Genomic DNA, 15,731 nt, shown 5'->3' on the forward strand with positions numbered 1-15,731 from the left:
TATTAATGGGATACTGAGAATTTAGGATGTAATTTTGTAACCATTTGCGGCTGTGGACGTTTTCATCTAAGAGGATTTTTTGTCAGGGATCATTGGTGCTGTAGACTTTATCAGAATGATTAATTTTTCATCAGTGAGTTTGATTGTAAGGGAAGAGCTATGAATATTAAGTTGATACTTTGAATTATATTTCTTATATTAATGTAGAAAGGTTACTCAGATATTTTTCATCCTTAATTTGTAATTTAATCCTATAATCTGTCACCCTTGTGATGAATGTTCCTGTGTTCCATTCAACTGTTGTTGTATAGAGATTTGGCCACTTTTGTGAATGCATTTGTAGAAAAAACATTGTTGCATCGGTTGTGTGAGATATTCCATCTCTCTGCATACCATTGTTTCAATTATTGCGAGCATGTAAATTGCTGGATTATAAACATAGCTTTTTACATACAGGTTGTCACAGTATCCAGTTTGAAAGATACTGGTATTCAGATTTTGATGAAGGGCTGAAGTTCTAAAAATAATTCGTATGTAAATTTGTTTTCCAATGTGGGTAATTAATTGGGGCACTACTTGATCTGAGAAAAAGATTTACTGACAAAATGATTTGTCTGGTAGTTGTATTATTTTAGATATAGTGTCCTGTATAATCAGTATTTCTTTATCATCTCTGCATTGACAATTGTCATTTAGCAATTGTCTTAGTGCTTGTAAATAATGAGATGAGGCATTTACTTACTGAACACAGTTTTACATGCCTCGTTTTCTTACTTTTAACAGTTTCATTTCATCTGTTCCCAGTTAGTGTAATCCCAGTTTTTTGCTTCCTTATTATTTCACTATGGGACTTAAAATTGGGATGACAGTTGAAACAAAGTTATTGTGTCAGCAATAAATTTATAAATTTGGCAATTGCATAGAATGTTGGGTTAAAGTGTGATACTGGAACATCCCTCCCCTACTGCTCCCTTAATATTGATTGTGGTGACAGATTAATCTGTATCGCAGTCTGAGTTAGGTCTCAGCTACATTGAAAAGTGGTAATTTGGTAGAGTATGTGAAACAATGTTAACTGTGAATACCAAATGAATTTTGTGGTAGCAAATTGATTAGTAATATAGCCAGATATTTTCGTCCATGCAATATTGGAAAGCGCAATTGGCTTTCTAAAATATAACTTTCATCGAACATTATGGCACAGTAGAAAGTACATCTTGGGTCTGTAGAAGTACAAAACTGTTCTAAATGATTTGTCTGAGAAAGTTAAACAAATATTTTTTTTCATGTGTTTCACGAATGCCTTTATTATTGGGGATAGTAACTTAGCCTAATCAGTGGTGTGATTACTGTTAATACTTAGTTTCTAATATTGAGAAGAAACGTTTGTCAGTGCTGGTTTTTCATAATCATTTACTTGCATTTTAAAGATTTTTGACCACAGTGTCATGTTTTTCATATTCTTCTTCACTTCATTTTGTATTGCAGAGCAAATACTGGCATTGTGTGTGTGTGTGTGTGTGTGTGTGTGTGCGAGAGAGAGAGAGAGAGAGAGAGAGAGAGAGAGATCGATCATTGGAATATGCCATGTTTGTATCTAGAAGTAGGAAGGCAAATTTTTGTGAGAACCCACCTATAATCAAGGAAGTTGGTTAATTTGTTCACTAAATTGGTTGCTGTTGAAGTGTTATGAAATAAATTGTCAAAGTCTACAAGCACTTGTCCACCATTTAGGTATTTAAATGGAACAATTAGAGTAGTTCTCATTTTCCCTGGTTAACAGGAGGATTGAATAGTAAAACATGGACTAGTTACAGGAACAGTTACTTTTGACATTATTGCATGAGCTCCTCCCCTAATTTTCTAATTGTTAGTGAAATTCCACTCTTGTTAGGAATTAAGAAAGAAATGTCTTGAAAATGGCACCTAGAGTAAATTTTCAAGTAAGTGTGGGTGTGTAAAGCCTACAAATATATTTTGGTAATGCATTACTGTTTGAATACTGAGATGCAATAATTTTTAATTGTGCTCTTTGTAAAAGTGAAATAGCAGCTCTTTGTCCATGCGCTGCATTGATACAAAATTGTAAACATAAACATTGAGAGAAATATTCAACTAGTATCTGTTCTTTCCTCCCACACCCCTTCCCTCCCTTGGCTTACATATACACAACTTGCGTGCATTAATTCACATTCAATATTTTGAGCTCTCTGCAGCGACATAGTTATACGTTTCAGTGGCTTTTTGGGCACTCATGACCTTAGTTGGTTTTGTGCCCCAAAGCAAAACAAAAAGGAAAAATCAATGGCTGTTATGTTTTGTGCATTTGACATGTATTCTTTTTAGTGAAATATAATAAAATGCAGGTTCATGTTTTACATTACACTATAGGTATATGCAACTGTGTAGCACTGTAGTCATCCCGCACACCACGAGCCAATTATTTTACATTAAAAAGACATAATTGGAGCATATAAAGAAAATTTAAATATGTTAAGTGTGAGAAAAGAGCTGTTCACCTACGAAGTGACAAGACAGGCAAAATATTGAGAAAAGGCAACACAAATGTTACTTTGGAAAGTTTCTCCCATTCCTTTCACAAGTTGAAGCAACATTTGGTAAACACAATTTTTTAAATATGTTGCTTCTGTTTGCTCGCTTCAATTAGCAATTTTTTTCTTCTATACTTATTTTGTTCTGAAAGTTTGCTACGTAGTTTTGATTTTAGTTGTTGTTTCAATGTGACAAACGATTGTCAGCCAATTTTTGTTGGGGGTACATTTGCAAGTCAGACTTGAAGAGTACATACCTGCAAAGTGGCAAGTTACATATTTAGATCTTACTATGTGTTCTTAGTATACTTCTCAATTTTTTTGCATATTTTTCTGTTTGAGGTGTAATCATGAATTTTTGAAGTTGTAGTAAAGTGTAGAATCGGGCAGTCTGTAGCGCAGTTGATATTTCTTCTGAACGGCTGGCTACACAGAGGCGTCAGCCACCATTGGTGATAATGGCAGGAGGGTAGCAAGTTGCACTTCCGGGTTTTATCTGCTTTTATAGTCAATTCTCAAGCTACTTTTACTAGGATGGGTAAGGTGTGTGCCTGTTGTGTGAAGACACAAGAGGTGGTGGCCACAATTCGTGAACAGCTGAATGTAATTTTGGTTTTGGCTTTATCTGTCGTCTTCAGGCGACTGCCTAAGGATGTGTTGCTTGTTTTGCCCGTGGTTCTACTTCCGAAGTGCCTCCTAGTGTCCCTGATACGCTAGATCTGCCCTCGCAGCAGAATGAATGGCGGGCGGTAATGCATTTGTGTTGCTAGAGATGGAGGGCGAATGTGAAGGCTGGTCATCTGGCCTCGCCTGTTTGGTCTGTGAGTGAAGATGGCCATTCCTTTAGCAGGATTCAAGCGGGCACATGGGGGCTGAGGTTTGCTGATACTGGGAGCTCCAATGCCAGGTGTGTTATGGTGCCTCCTTAGGGAAATATCATTCAGGGCCAGAACGAAAATCAATGTGCACTCATGTCTGGCAGGGGAGGGGGCGGGGGCACTCTTATCAGAGATGTGGAGACCTTTGTCTGCGGCTATCAAGCATGCAGGGTGCAGTTGTCTGAAGCTGTGGCTCATGTCGACACCGACAGTGCATGTCACTTCGGTTCTGGTGCCAACCTCAGGTTGTACAGGCTGCTGGTGCAAGTGGCAAAGGCTGCTGGGCTCTTGCGCTGGGTGCAAGCAGAGTTTGCAGTTTGCGGAACTGTTCTCAGAGTTCATTGGGGGCCTTCGGTTTGGAGCAGTTTGTGGGTCTCAGCCAAAAGCTCTGTGAACTCAGTTATGATCCTGACTGCAGATATCTGGTTCTGCATTGTTATATGAGGAATCTAGGACATCCCTCAATAGATGAGTGCACTACTCAAAGGAAGCAGCTCCTTGGGTGGCAGAGCACATGTGGAGTGCATGTTGAAACCAAACCATGTTCAGAGTGATGATACTTACTGTCAAAATTTGCTTAGTAAATTGTTGAAGTGTTCATAACAATTTTTTAATTTACTGCCCTCCATGAAATTTCTTGCAACCAAATAATTCTCAGGACCAAGAGCTGGGTGAAACCTGAAGTAGAAAGCTCAATGATATTAGTGATTCATAGGACATATATTGAAGAGACAGATTAGAAGCCAAGGAGGGGTAGTGTTCATTGCATTTGACAATATTTTTGTCTATTGAGGTTGAATTTGAATGTGGCAGGGAAGTTACCTGCTAATGTATAACAGATCTAGCTGAAATAAAATTGTTGTAAGTTTTTACCAACCATCCAATTCTGCTGTGACAGTTTAATCATTCTTTGAAAGTCTGCGGTCAGTAGCTCAGGAATACCCAGCCAGTGCCTTATTGTTTGGAGGTGACATTAACCTACAGTGTATTGACTGGATCAGGAATACCCAGAAATTGCACTGTTGGTTGGAAGTGACTTGAACCTACCGAGTACGATGGGGACGTCAGTTGATTCATAGCCCACATGCAACTGGAATACTTTAGACCTGATAGCTACAAACAGGCATAGCCTTATTGACAGCGTCAATGCAGATAGGGATTAGTGACGATGATTCATCCCAGTGACTAAGGTTACTAAAGCTAATGAATCAGTCAAGAAAGCTAGAAGAGTATTTCTGCTAGAAAGAACAGATAAGCAGTTGTTAGACCCCACTTAGACAACATTTGGTTCCACTATGGTGGACATAGAGCAATTACGGACAACGTTTAAACAGATTGTAAATTGTATTTGCCGAGTAAGTGGATTAGACTGAAAAAGTCCACCATGGTTTAACAACAATGTTGGTAAAATGCTGAGGAAGCAAAGGTTGTTGCACCCTTTATTCAAAAGAGTGTGCAAACGACAGTAGCAAAAAGTGAGCAGAAGTTAATGCAGCTGTAAAAAGATCAATGCCTGAAATACCTCCATGCGTTAGTGGCAGATCCTGTCTATAACCCAAGAAAATTCTGGTCCAATCTAATATTGTTTAGTGGTTCTAAGGTCTCTATCCAGTCACTTGTTCGCCAGTCTGGTGTTGTAGCAGATGGTAGCAAAACAAAAACTGAAGTTTTAAATTTTACATTTAAGAAATTGTTCATGCAGGAGAATCAGACAGACATGCCAAACGTCTGGCTGGAATGGCATGTCAGTATTACTAAGAGTACTTTGTAGAATTGGCCCCTTACTTAGCTTGCATTTATTGTGAATCTCACCCACCCTGCGCAGTCTCAAGCGACTGGAAAAAAAGCGCAGATGATTCTTGCATATGAGAAGGATAAAAGAACAGACCTGCAAAATTACTGACAAATATCCTTAATATTGATTTTCTGTGAAAATCTTGAACATATTCAGACTGGCCATTCATCAGCATGGATTTGGAAAACAGTAATGTGAAATTGAGGTCTCTTTTTCTCACATTATATCCTGCAAACCATGGATGAAGGGCAGTAGGCAGATTCCATATTTCTAGATTTTCGAAAGGCATTGGACACACAGCCCCATTGCAGATTTGTAACGAAAGTATGAGCATATGGAACAGGTACCCAGATGTCATTGGCTCATGAGCATTCTTAACTAACGAAACCTGGTTTGGTGCGTAGACAGTGAGTGTTTATCAGAGATACAAGAGTGCACCACTTAAGTGTGATAGGACTGCTGTCATTTTCTGTATGTCTGAATGACGGATATGGTGAGTAGCAATTTGTGGCTGTTTGCTGTTGGTGCTGCGTTAACGGGAAGGTGTCATTGTTGAGCAACTTTAGGGTGATACAGGATGACAATACAAGCAGTGGGATATTTTTTTTAAGTCACCCATCAGTATTGTAGGTTAAGACATTAGATGTGTCACCCTGCAGCCATTCACTTTAGTGGACTCTCATTTGTGAGCAATTGATGAGACAAAAATTCAGAATTTTGCATCTTGTTAGATAGCATTTTAAAAAAGTGGCATCATATTAACTGGTTGTGTAGTGCAACACATAGGGTAAGCCTTTCTGGTGCAAAAGGCTGTAGGTTTGAATGTAGTCAGATATTACAGTGTTTATTTTTAAATTATTATTGAAATGACTTGATCATTATTTTTATTCAATTAGTTGGTTTCAGTTCATTTTTTTATTTCTATTCTTTTGTCACATAATTTTGATCATTATAATAGCTTCTTTTTGTTATTATTTTTCATGTGTAAATAACCATGGTGATATTAGTTAATTTTGTGTGTTTCATTTTTATTTCTTTTGTTTTGTCATCATATTTTTCCATGATGTCCATTTCTCATTTTGCTTGAATTTCGTGTTGCGTATAGTCCCTTCTTTCGTTTAAATCTTTATCTGTGTTATTTTGTCCAAAGTGCAGTAGGAATTTAGGCTATGTTTTAATTGTCTGTATCATAATTAACATAAAAAAATGCAAATCTTGTAATGGAAGAATAGTTCTTGACATGATTGCACAATCAATGTAGATTATTTTGTCTTTTGTTTTTTAACCAGTAGATCGGCATTTCAAATACTTAATATTACAGGAGATAAATATAATTAGTCATTCACAAAGATTCTGAGTGGAAAGAGGATGATATAAAGATAAAAAAGAAACTAGTAATAAAAATCATACGATTAAAATTATGTGATAGGGATAGAAATTAAATGAAATTTTTTATCTAAATAATTGATTTAAAAAATTATCAAAGACATTTCGATAATGATTTGGAAATCAAAAATGTAAAGTGCTCAACAAGTTTTGAACCCACGACCTGCACATGAAGGCCTCACCGTACCCATTACACCACGCTACGACTCTCTAACCTAATGCTTTTTTTACTGCTATTGAGTATCATGTCAAATTCTGTTTTTCTCCTCTCTTCTCAGTTGTAAATTAGGGTCCACCAGGGTAAATGGCTGAATGGTGTGATACTTGGTCTCTGTCTACATCACCATCAAAATGGTTTTGCTCCCCACCACTAGGACCTCTCCTTGTTAGACAAAATTTCTAGTTGGTGTGAATAATGGCAGCTAGCTCTAAATGTAGAAAACTGTAATTTAGTGCACAACAGTAGGAAAAGCAAGCCCTGAATGATTGAATACAGCATTAGTAGTGTGCTCCTTAGCACAGTTAAATTTATCAAATACCTAGGTGTAATGTTCCAGGGTGATATGAAGTGGACTGAGCATATAGGATTGTAGTAGGAAAGGTGAAGGTCAACTTCTGTTTATTGGGAAAATTTTGGGAAAGTGTGGTTCACCTTTAAGGGAGATAGCATATAGGACACCAGTGCAACCCATTCTTTAGTACTGCTAGAGTGTTTGTGGTCCACACCATGTCAGATTGAAGGAAGACATCAAAGCAATTCAGAAGTGTGCTGCTAGGTTTGTTACCTGTAGATTTGAACAAGTATTATGGAGGTGCTTCAGGAACCCAAATGGGAATCCATGGAAGGAAGGTGATGTAATTTTTGAGTAACACAATTGATGAAATGTGGGTAACCTGTTTTTTGGGGCTGGCTGCAGAATGAGTCTACTGTAACCAATGTACATTTCACGTGAGATCCAGGAAGATAAGAGAAATTAAGGCTCGTACCGAGGCGTATAGACGGTTGTTTTTCCCTCATTCTGTGAGAGTGGAATGAGAAAGGACATGGCTAGTAGTGGTAAAGTGTACCCTCTGCCACTCACAATACTGGCTTGTGGAGTATGTATGTAGATGTAATTCAGCAGTTAGGTTGTCTGTATTAAAGTGCATTCTCCAAAATCTAGGCAAAACTAAATGTTGCGGTACCAACTGTCAGCTTTGACCAATGATTCATCAGGATGGCAGACACCCCGTTTCATGCTTATACAATACATGACCATGGCGTCACTTATTAGACCTGAACAGACACAAATAATATGAAGAATATTATATTGCAGAAACACTGTGAAGCTAAAGAGACAATTGTGAGAATTAGGGTGGTACAGACTAAATAGAGTCCTAATAATGAACACACATCAAAGCAAGTACCAACCGGTAAATCAAGCAATCAACAAAATGCAATGAAAAAGTTGAAATAACTGGTATTGGAAGTTTCACTAGACCTATATAGATCAGTCCACAAAACCACTCAAAAAAATACAGTATTAACACTTCACCTGACCTGTATAGCTAAAACTTAAGTCCACAGTACTGCAATACTAGAATTTGCCGATACAACTAATATCGAAAACCTAACCTTACCAATGTAGGTAAAACAAACTCCATGATTTAACGCGACCCAAAATTTCAATAAAAATTTAGATTTATCAAACACAATTATGCAAATAAACATGCCTACCATACATACTGCAATAAAAAAACCATAAAAATATACTAACTAATCACTCAGCCAACACACAAATTTACCGATAGCAAAATTATGTCGACACACACAATCTTCAGAGGCCTAGACTTAGCAATCCAGGAACAGTTCTATATAGAATGCCATGTGTTGCCCTGCCGATGCCACCACACAATGGACAATGATCCAAGATGCAGTAGCTTTGATCACTCTCATACCTTCTCCACAAATGTAACACTTCACATATTTGGCAGTTAAACCAAATAACAGTAGAAAGTTAATTGTGGTCAACATGTCATCACTCTCTGTGGCATAAAGAGCACTACTTACGAACTTAGTTGTCATATCCATAACTAACAAAATGAGACATAAAACTATATCTCCAGACTTTACAACATACTGCACTAATGATACCCAATCCGAAAATGAGTGTATTGCATGTAACTGCCAACATCAAAATAACACTCTAACAAATCGGCACTAACTCTTCCAATATTCTCACAAACATCACTAAAGAAGTTCAGTGAAACACTAACAGCACTCACACACAATTTACAAACATAAACCTCTCACATTTGAGCATGCCACCATGTGCTCCAACATATCCTCTGCAAACACAATGCGTTTCCAATATGCCGTGCCAACACACACAATTACGTTAAGAGTCAAAGCGGGCAAGTGGTACTGCAAACTTTGATGTTCAGATTAATACTCGTTATGGGGAGAGGGGATTGAGAGCATATTATGTTGCATTGAACTGTCATTGTGAAAAGAGCCTCTGTATTTTTGCAGTTTCCATAAATCATTGCAAATTAATTTTATGATAATTTCAACTAGGTCCCAGTTGATTTCCTTGTGGCAGTCGTACCCAGGTGTAGTGTACTTAGAGGGTTACTTATGTACAGCTGAACAATTATTGTGTCTGAACAATGTATTATTGCCACTTGTTTGTGTAATTTAGGCTCTTTCTTTGTGGGTTTATGAATCTGTTCTAACAACCATGAAAACTACTACTTAAGAGCTGGCCATCAATACAGAAATTGAAATGGCAAGCTGTGCGTAGTATCACTGTGATTGAGATAGATTAAACTGTTCTGAGAACTTGTCTTTTGACTATTTTTTGAGAATATGAGAAATCAACATAATTTATTGGTTGTCGATGACTGTGCAGTTGCGTGCCCAGCAAAACAAAACATCAACAGCAACATAATTTGTTTTCATATGTTCTTGAATCTGTCTCCATTGCGTTGTATGCTGCTATTGCACTCCATGAAGTACATATGAGGTCTGTTTAAAAAATGCTGAAACTTTGCCCACAAAATTTTTCTGCGCTTACCTTTCACTTATTGTGCATGGTCGCCTTCGAATGACTTTCCTCCACAATGGATACACTGCTCCCAATGCCGTTTCCACTTCTGGAAACAGTCTTCATATACTTTGTGTTGGATAGCATGAAGTACGAAGTGCTGTCTGAGAATTCTTTTATCTTGTGTATTATTGCAAATCTTCATCCTTTAAACAGGGTTTCTAACCTTAGAAATAAAAAAGATGTCCGCAGGGGCCAGGTCTAGAGGCACAAGGCAGCACAGTGATTTTGTTTTTAGTGCAGTGGTCATGCACCAATGAGATTAATGTGTGCGTGCATTATCGTGATGCAAGAGCCAGGAATTTTATCACCCCTTTTCAGGCCGTTTCCTTCTCACATTTTCTCGCAGACGTCGCAACAGGTCCCAGTAGTACCATTGATTAACAGTTTGTACTTGTAGCACGATTTCGTGATGAACTAATTCTTCTAAGTCAAAGAAAGCTTATCAGCATGGCTTTGACTTTTGACCTGTCCTGACGTGACGAGCTTTTTTTTGGTCTTTGAGAACCTTTCCTGATCCATTGTCTGTCTTGCACGACGACGGTATCTTCTGTAAGGCATCTTGGCAGCATTCAATGCAGTTGCCTGTGCAGCAGCAGCAGCGCGAATGATCCGCTCCGCGGGATGCGCTCGCTTTTATAGCCGCGCACTGGCGCGGCGCCAAATAAGTGACTTAGAATATTTCACAGTGCCAGCCGCGAGTTATCCCGGACGGGCGCACTAGACGTACTAGGTGCGCCCGTCCGCTGTGCGTTAAGTCCGCGGCTGGCGCGCTGCCAAGATGACGTAGCGCCGCCTTATCGGCGGGGTCAAAGGTCAAGCGCTCGGAGAGCTGACGTAACATGCTGTTGCATACTCTGTCGACAGATTCTAGATGTACCCTTGTCCAATTTTAAGCTACGCTACAGTTCAGTTTATTTGTGAAAATACATTGTACAATCTCCAACAAATTTAACATATTCACAAGTACCTTTACCTTTAATCCAAATAAATACAGGTTCATTAACAGATATCTTACGTCTATTACGTGTATATAAGGAGAAGGGTGAGGGAGACATATATGATGATTTACCAAAATCTTTATTTGCATTTTCAACAACATGTGTGCGGTAGGCTCAACATCTTAACTGTACACCCACATCTCATTACCAGTTATGATTCTCTTTAGCATCATCTCATTCTCATTTGTGCAATACAAAAGCTCTTCACAGATTACGAGGCAAAGATCTTTCTGGTCTTGACTTTTGATGTGATACTAACTTGCCAGCAACATGATGCATTCCAAGATGCTGTCAGAATTTCATGACATGATCCAGCGTAAATGTTATATTCTTCTTCAATCATCGGACAGTCAGTCTTCAAATGGCTTGCACAATTTCATTGACATTCCTGGACACGAGTGTTGTTTGTAGATGTCAAAGGGCGTCCTGAATGAGGGTCGTCATTGACTTCCGTCCAGTTATTTTTAAACTGTGTGAACCATTCATAACAGAGTCTATAGGCTTCCCGCATTATTTGGCGTGTCTCTGTAAAGGTTTTCTTGAGGTCCACGCAAAATTTAATGCAAACACATTGCTCCTCTCACTCCACCATCTCGAAGTTCACAATCAGTGCGACACAACTTTCTACTCAATGCACCACTGAACAATAACTGACATACAGCAATGAAACTTTCAGCAGTTACATATTAAACACAGGCATGTTCAGGTACGCCAACCTCATCTCGCTCCATGCACCATTGGCTCGAAATTGAGTGGTCCGGAATTTTTTGAACGGACATTGTATTTAATCAGGTTACATTTGATGGCCTCTTAACTTTCCTCTTGCTGTTTATTGTATGATATGGAATTTTAAGCACATTGTTTGAAAATTTGTACCTCAACTGGCTCCATTAGCACTGAGCTTTGATGACAACTGGTTCTCTTATATGTATTATGTGAGACAGCATGTATACATAGCTAGACACCTGTGCCGAGAATAAACTGTGGTAACTCCTTGAAATAGATGCCCATTTTTTTTTTACTAACAGATAATGCTATATAGTTTCATGCTAACTATTTTGATACATGGAATACCTAATGGATGTTAGTGTGAATAGATTTTTCACTGAATCACTTTTTGTGGTCTTCTTGCTTTGCTAACAGTGGTAGCCACCATACATTGCTGGCTGTCTTGCTTTTATGAGTTGTATATTTTTAGTAAAAAATGTTGCTCAAGGTTCTTTATAAACTATTTATTTTCTTATTTACGTTTTTGTAAAGTGTGACACATTTCAAAACAGTCATTAGATCTAAATTTTTTATGCCTGTCTGGTGTTTTCTGTTGGGTGCATGTAAAATATTTTGTTTTGTCAAGGAAGACAACTACTGTTACATCCTTTTGTTAGCCTTTCTTCGCTGTCTGTAGATAATACATTCGTACGTCTTCTGTGTACATTGCTGTGAACTTTACCAACAACTTATTTCATTAGTATTACCTGCGGATATGAATACCCCCCCCCCCCTCTCTCTCTCTCTCTCTCTCTCTCTCTCTCTCTCTCTCTCTCTCTCTCTCTCTCTGTCTCTCATATATACAGATGATGTGACTTACCATACGAAAGCGCTGGCAGGTCGATAGAAACACAAACACAAACATACATACACACAAAATTCAAGCTTTCGCAACAAACTGTTGCCTCATCAGGAAAGAGGGAAGGGGAGGGAAAGACGAAAGGATGTGGGTTTTAAGGGAGAGGGTAAGGAGTCATTCCAATCCCGGGAGCGGAAAGACTTACCTTAGGGGGGGAAAAAAAGGACAGGTATACACTTGCGCGGGACAGGTATACACACACACATACATCCATCCACACATATACAGACACAAGCAGACATTTGTAAAGGCAAAGAGTTTCAGCAGAGATGTCAGTCGGGCGGAAGTAAAGAGGCAAAGATGTTGTTGAAAGACAGGTGAGGTATGAGCGGCGGCAAATTGAAATTAGCGGAGATTGAGGCCTGGCGGATAACGAGAAGAGAGGATATACTGAAGGGCAAGTTCCCATCTCCGGAGTTCTGACGGGTTGGTGTTAGTGGGAAGTATCCAGATAACCCGGACGGCGTAGCACTGTGCCAAGATGTGCTGGCCGTGCTCCAAGGCATGTTTAGCCACAGGGTGATCCTCATTACCAACCCGTCAGAACTCCGGAGATGGGAACTTGCCCTTCAGTATATCCTCTCTTCTCGTTATCTGCCAGGCCTCAATCTCCGCTAATTTCAATTTGCCGCCGCTCATACCTCACCTGTCTTTCAACAACGTCTTCATATGGTTTTTTTTTCTACAGACACTTCAAGCATCCACAACGTACTTTTTCCAACACTTCAGTGTTTCTTGTTACAAAACCATAACTGTCAATGTGATGATACCTACCTGCTTTTTACTTTTGTGCATGTTGGGACAGCAGTTGATTGTGGACTTGTTTCATAGCCACAGCATATTCTCTAACACTCATCGACATTGTGGCAAGTACTCAGCATCAGCACTTCTCTTTTATCTTGCAACACTCCCATTAGTACTATGTAGTCTTTCAGAGAAATGCATACATTTCATTTTTCTTGTGAAGTACCCCTCCTCTGTGTATTAATTTACCAGAGCAATACTTGTGCAGATTTGAGTTCTGTAAGAGATCATTTTTCAGTGGCGGTAGGATTCATGTTGTGAAGAAGTCTGATCTCAATCTCGTCCTTGCCTTGGTGGTAGAATTGTCATAATGTGATAAAAAATGGCCAATGTAACTTGTTCCCCAACAGCAAGTTTGTAAACATGTGAGCTCCATTTCACTTTTTTTTCTTTTTGTCATACATTTAGAAGTTGATGTATGTTAACATGTATTTGGATTTGGTGATAGGAACTTCAGATCAGTATCAAACTTTCTTCTCGTATACAATACAATGGGTTATATCTTGAAAGAATTTGTGGTCTTTGATGTAAAATCAAAAAGATTTGAATGAATCTATGTACTTATTTAACAGAAATAATTAATTATTAATAATGTGAATTGGACAGATAAAAAAACTACTCAACAAGCGGTGGCAGGGTGCAGGCACTGGATGAGTGGTGGTATGTATGGGCAGTGGGCTTAAAGTTAAAATTGATTTTTAAAATTCTGTGAAGTTTGGTTAAATATATCATTAATTCTGCCTCTTCTCTGTTCCTCTCTGACCGTCACCCACTTTCTTTCATTACATATGGCTTTCTGAAAGACGAGTGGTAGTTTAGCTCAATAAGAGATATTGTAAACTTGCTATAAAATTTTAGTTTGTGGAAAGTAATGTAAACATATTTGTTTCTTAATCATATTTATAATCATGTAATTAAGTCTTAGATTGCGGAGTTATAACTACTGCCCTGGGGATTTTAAAATTTGTGTGACTGCAGTTTTGTATTATATACTCTACTGTGCTTATCTTTACAACTGCACAATTTCATTTTAGGCTCTGGATTACTGCCACAGTATGGGCATCATGCACCGCGACGTAAAGCCTCATAATGTTATGATTGATCACGAAAATCGTAAACTACGCTTGATTGACTGGGGACTGGCAGAATTTTATCATCCAGGACAAGAGTACAATGTCAGGGTGGCTTCACGATACTTCAAAGGCCCGGAGTTACTAGTAGATTATCAGGTATATTCTGCATAGATTACATAAATGTCAGTTTTTGTATAATGTGTATGTGTGGGCGTGTATTCACAAGTGATTTTTCATTGTAGATGTATGACTATTCATTGGATATGTGGTCTTTGGGCTGCATGCTAGCAAGTATGATATTCAGAAAGGAACCTTTTTTTCATGGTCATGATAATTATGATCAGCTTGTACGAATTGCTAAAGTTCTTGGAACTGAAGAACTGTCTGAGTATTTAGAAAAATATCACATAGAACTGGATCCTAGGTTTCACGATATCTTAGGCAGGTATGTGAATGGTTTATTCTTCATAGAATGTGAAAGTGTAGATTTTATTTGATAGTAACTCTTAACTGACTTTCCTGACAGGCATTCTCGGAAGAGATGGGAAAGATTTGTGCACAGTGAAAACCAGCATTTGGTGTCTCCAGAAGCTTTGGACTTCTTAGACAAACTGCTACGATATGATCATTATGAACGGCTAACAGCACGAGAAGCTATGGAGCATCCTTATTTCTGTAAGTTATAATCTTGAATCATCTTCTCCTCCTCCTCCTCCCTCGCTCCCTCCCTCCTCCCCCCCCCCCCCCCCCCAATCCCCTCCCCTCTTATCTATATAGATCACTTCATTTTTTTTTATCAGTGTTAAAGAGTAAGGTGGCTTTCAGTTATTTGTGTCATTCAGTACGTAATACAAAATTTTCCTTGTAATTGGAGACTGAAGTGTGTGTGAAATTGGCTACAATTTTTGACCTTTGGCTCTCTGGAGGGGCTTTGATGCTGTTGTCCAGGTAACACCAACAGTGGGTTGGTTTTTCGTACTGTGCCGCCAGTTATTTGGTTGGTAAAGTGCCCTTGTTGCCGTGCTGTGGATAAATAATACCTTGTGGTTTTGTGCAGTAGACGTATCTGTGTCGGTTGGATTTTGTTGTGAAATGGTACTTTTTGATGTTGAAGTGTTCTGCAGTCATCAGGTATCGTGAACAAGTGTTTTGTGTTGGGATTACTAGTAATAGAGTAGCATGTCTGAACAAATGAGGTACAGGGAAAGTGGTTGTCCAAGGACATGTTCCCTAGCTGTGAAGAAAATGTTCTACTGCAAAATACTCTTCCAGATGACAGTGCACCATACCACTCTGTTGTGATGGGGGGGGGGGGGGGTAAAGCTCCAACAGTGCAATAGAGAAAAGCAGATATTTTGCTCTGGGTGCAAAGAAATGTTCCATTGGACAAAGTTGAGCCTAGTGTGTATGAGGCAGAGTTAAAGAAACTTGTAGTGCTATACTAGCCCAAAACTCCATACTACTTGGTGAACTGGCTGATGCTCCGGTTGGGAATATATGGGCCCAGGTGAAAAGTAGTGTGGCAAAAA

The 15,731-nt window shown here is 38.7% G+C and overlaps 1 protein-coding gene across 4 annotated transcripts in view; it reads left to right on the top strand.

The window, feature by feature from the left end:
- LOC126483741 (casein kinase II subunit alpha) overlaps window positions 1–15,731 on the top strand; it is a 75,839-nt gene that overhangs the window by 2,435 nt on the left and 57,673 nt on the right. For all 4 annotated transcript variants that reach the window (XM_050106875.1, XM_050106877.1, XM_050106874.1 and 1 more), the window contains exons 5-7: window positions 14,164–14,358; window positions 14,445–14,647; window positions 14,729–14,877. In XM_050106875.1, coding sequence (XP_049962832.1) covers window positions 14,164–14,358; window positions 14,445–14,647; window positions 14,729–14,877 — 547 coding nt within the window. The remainder of the gene's footprint in view (window positions 1–14,163; window positions 14,359–14,444; window positions 14,648–14,728; window positions 14,878–15,731) is intronic.

This window comes from Schistocerca serialis, chromosome 6 (genome assembly GCF_023864345.2).
Source record: "Schistocerca serialis cubense isolate TAMUIC-IGC-003099 chromosome 6, iqSchSeri2.2, whole genome shotgun sequence".
Taxonomy (NCBI): domain Eukaryota; kingdom Metazoa; phylum Arthropoda; class Insecta; order Orthoptera; family Acrididae; genus Schistocerca; species Schistocerca serialis.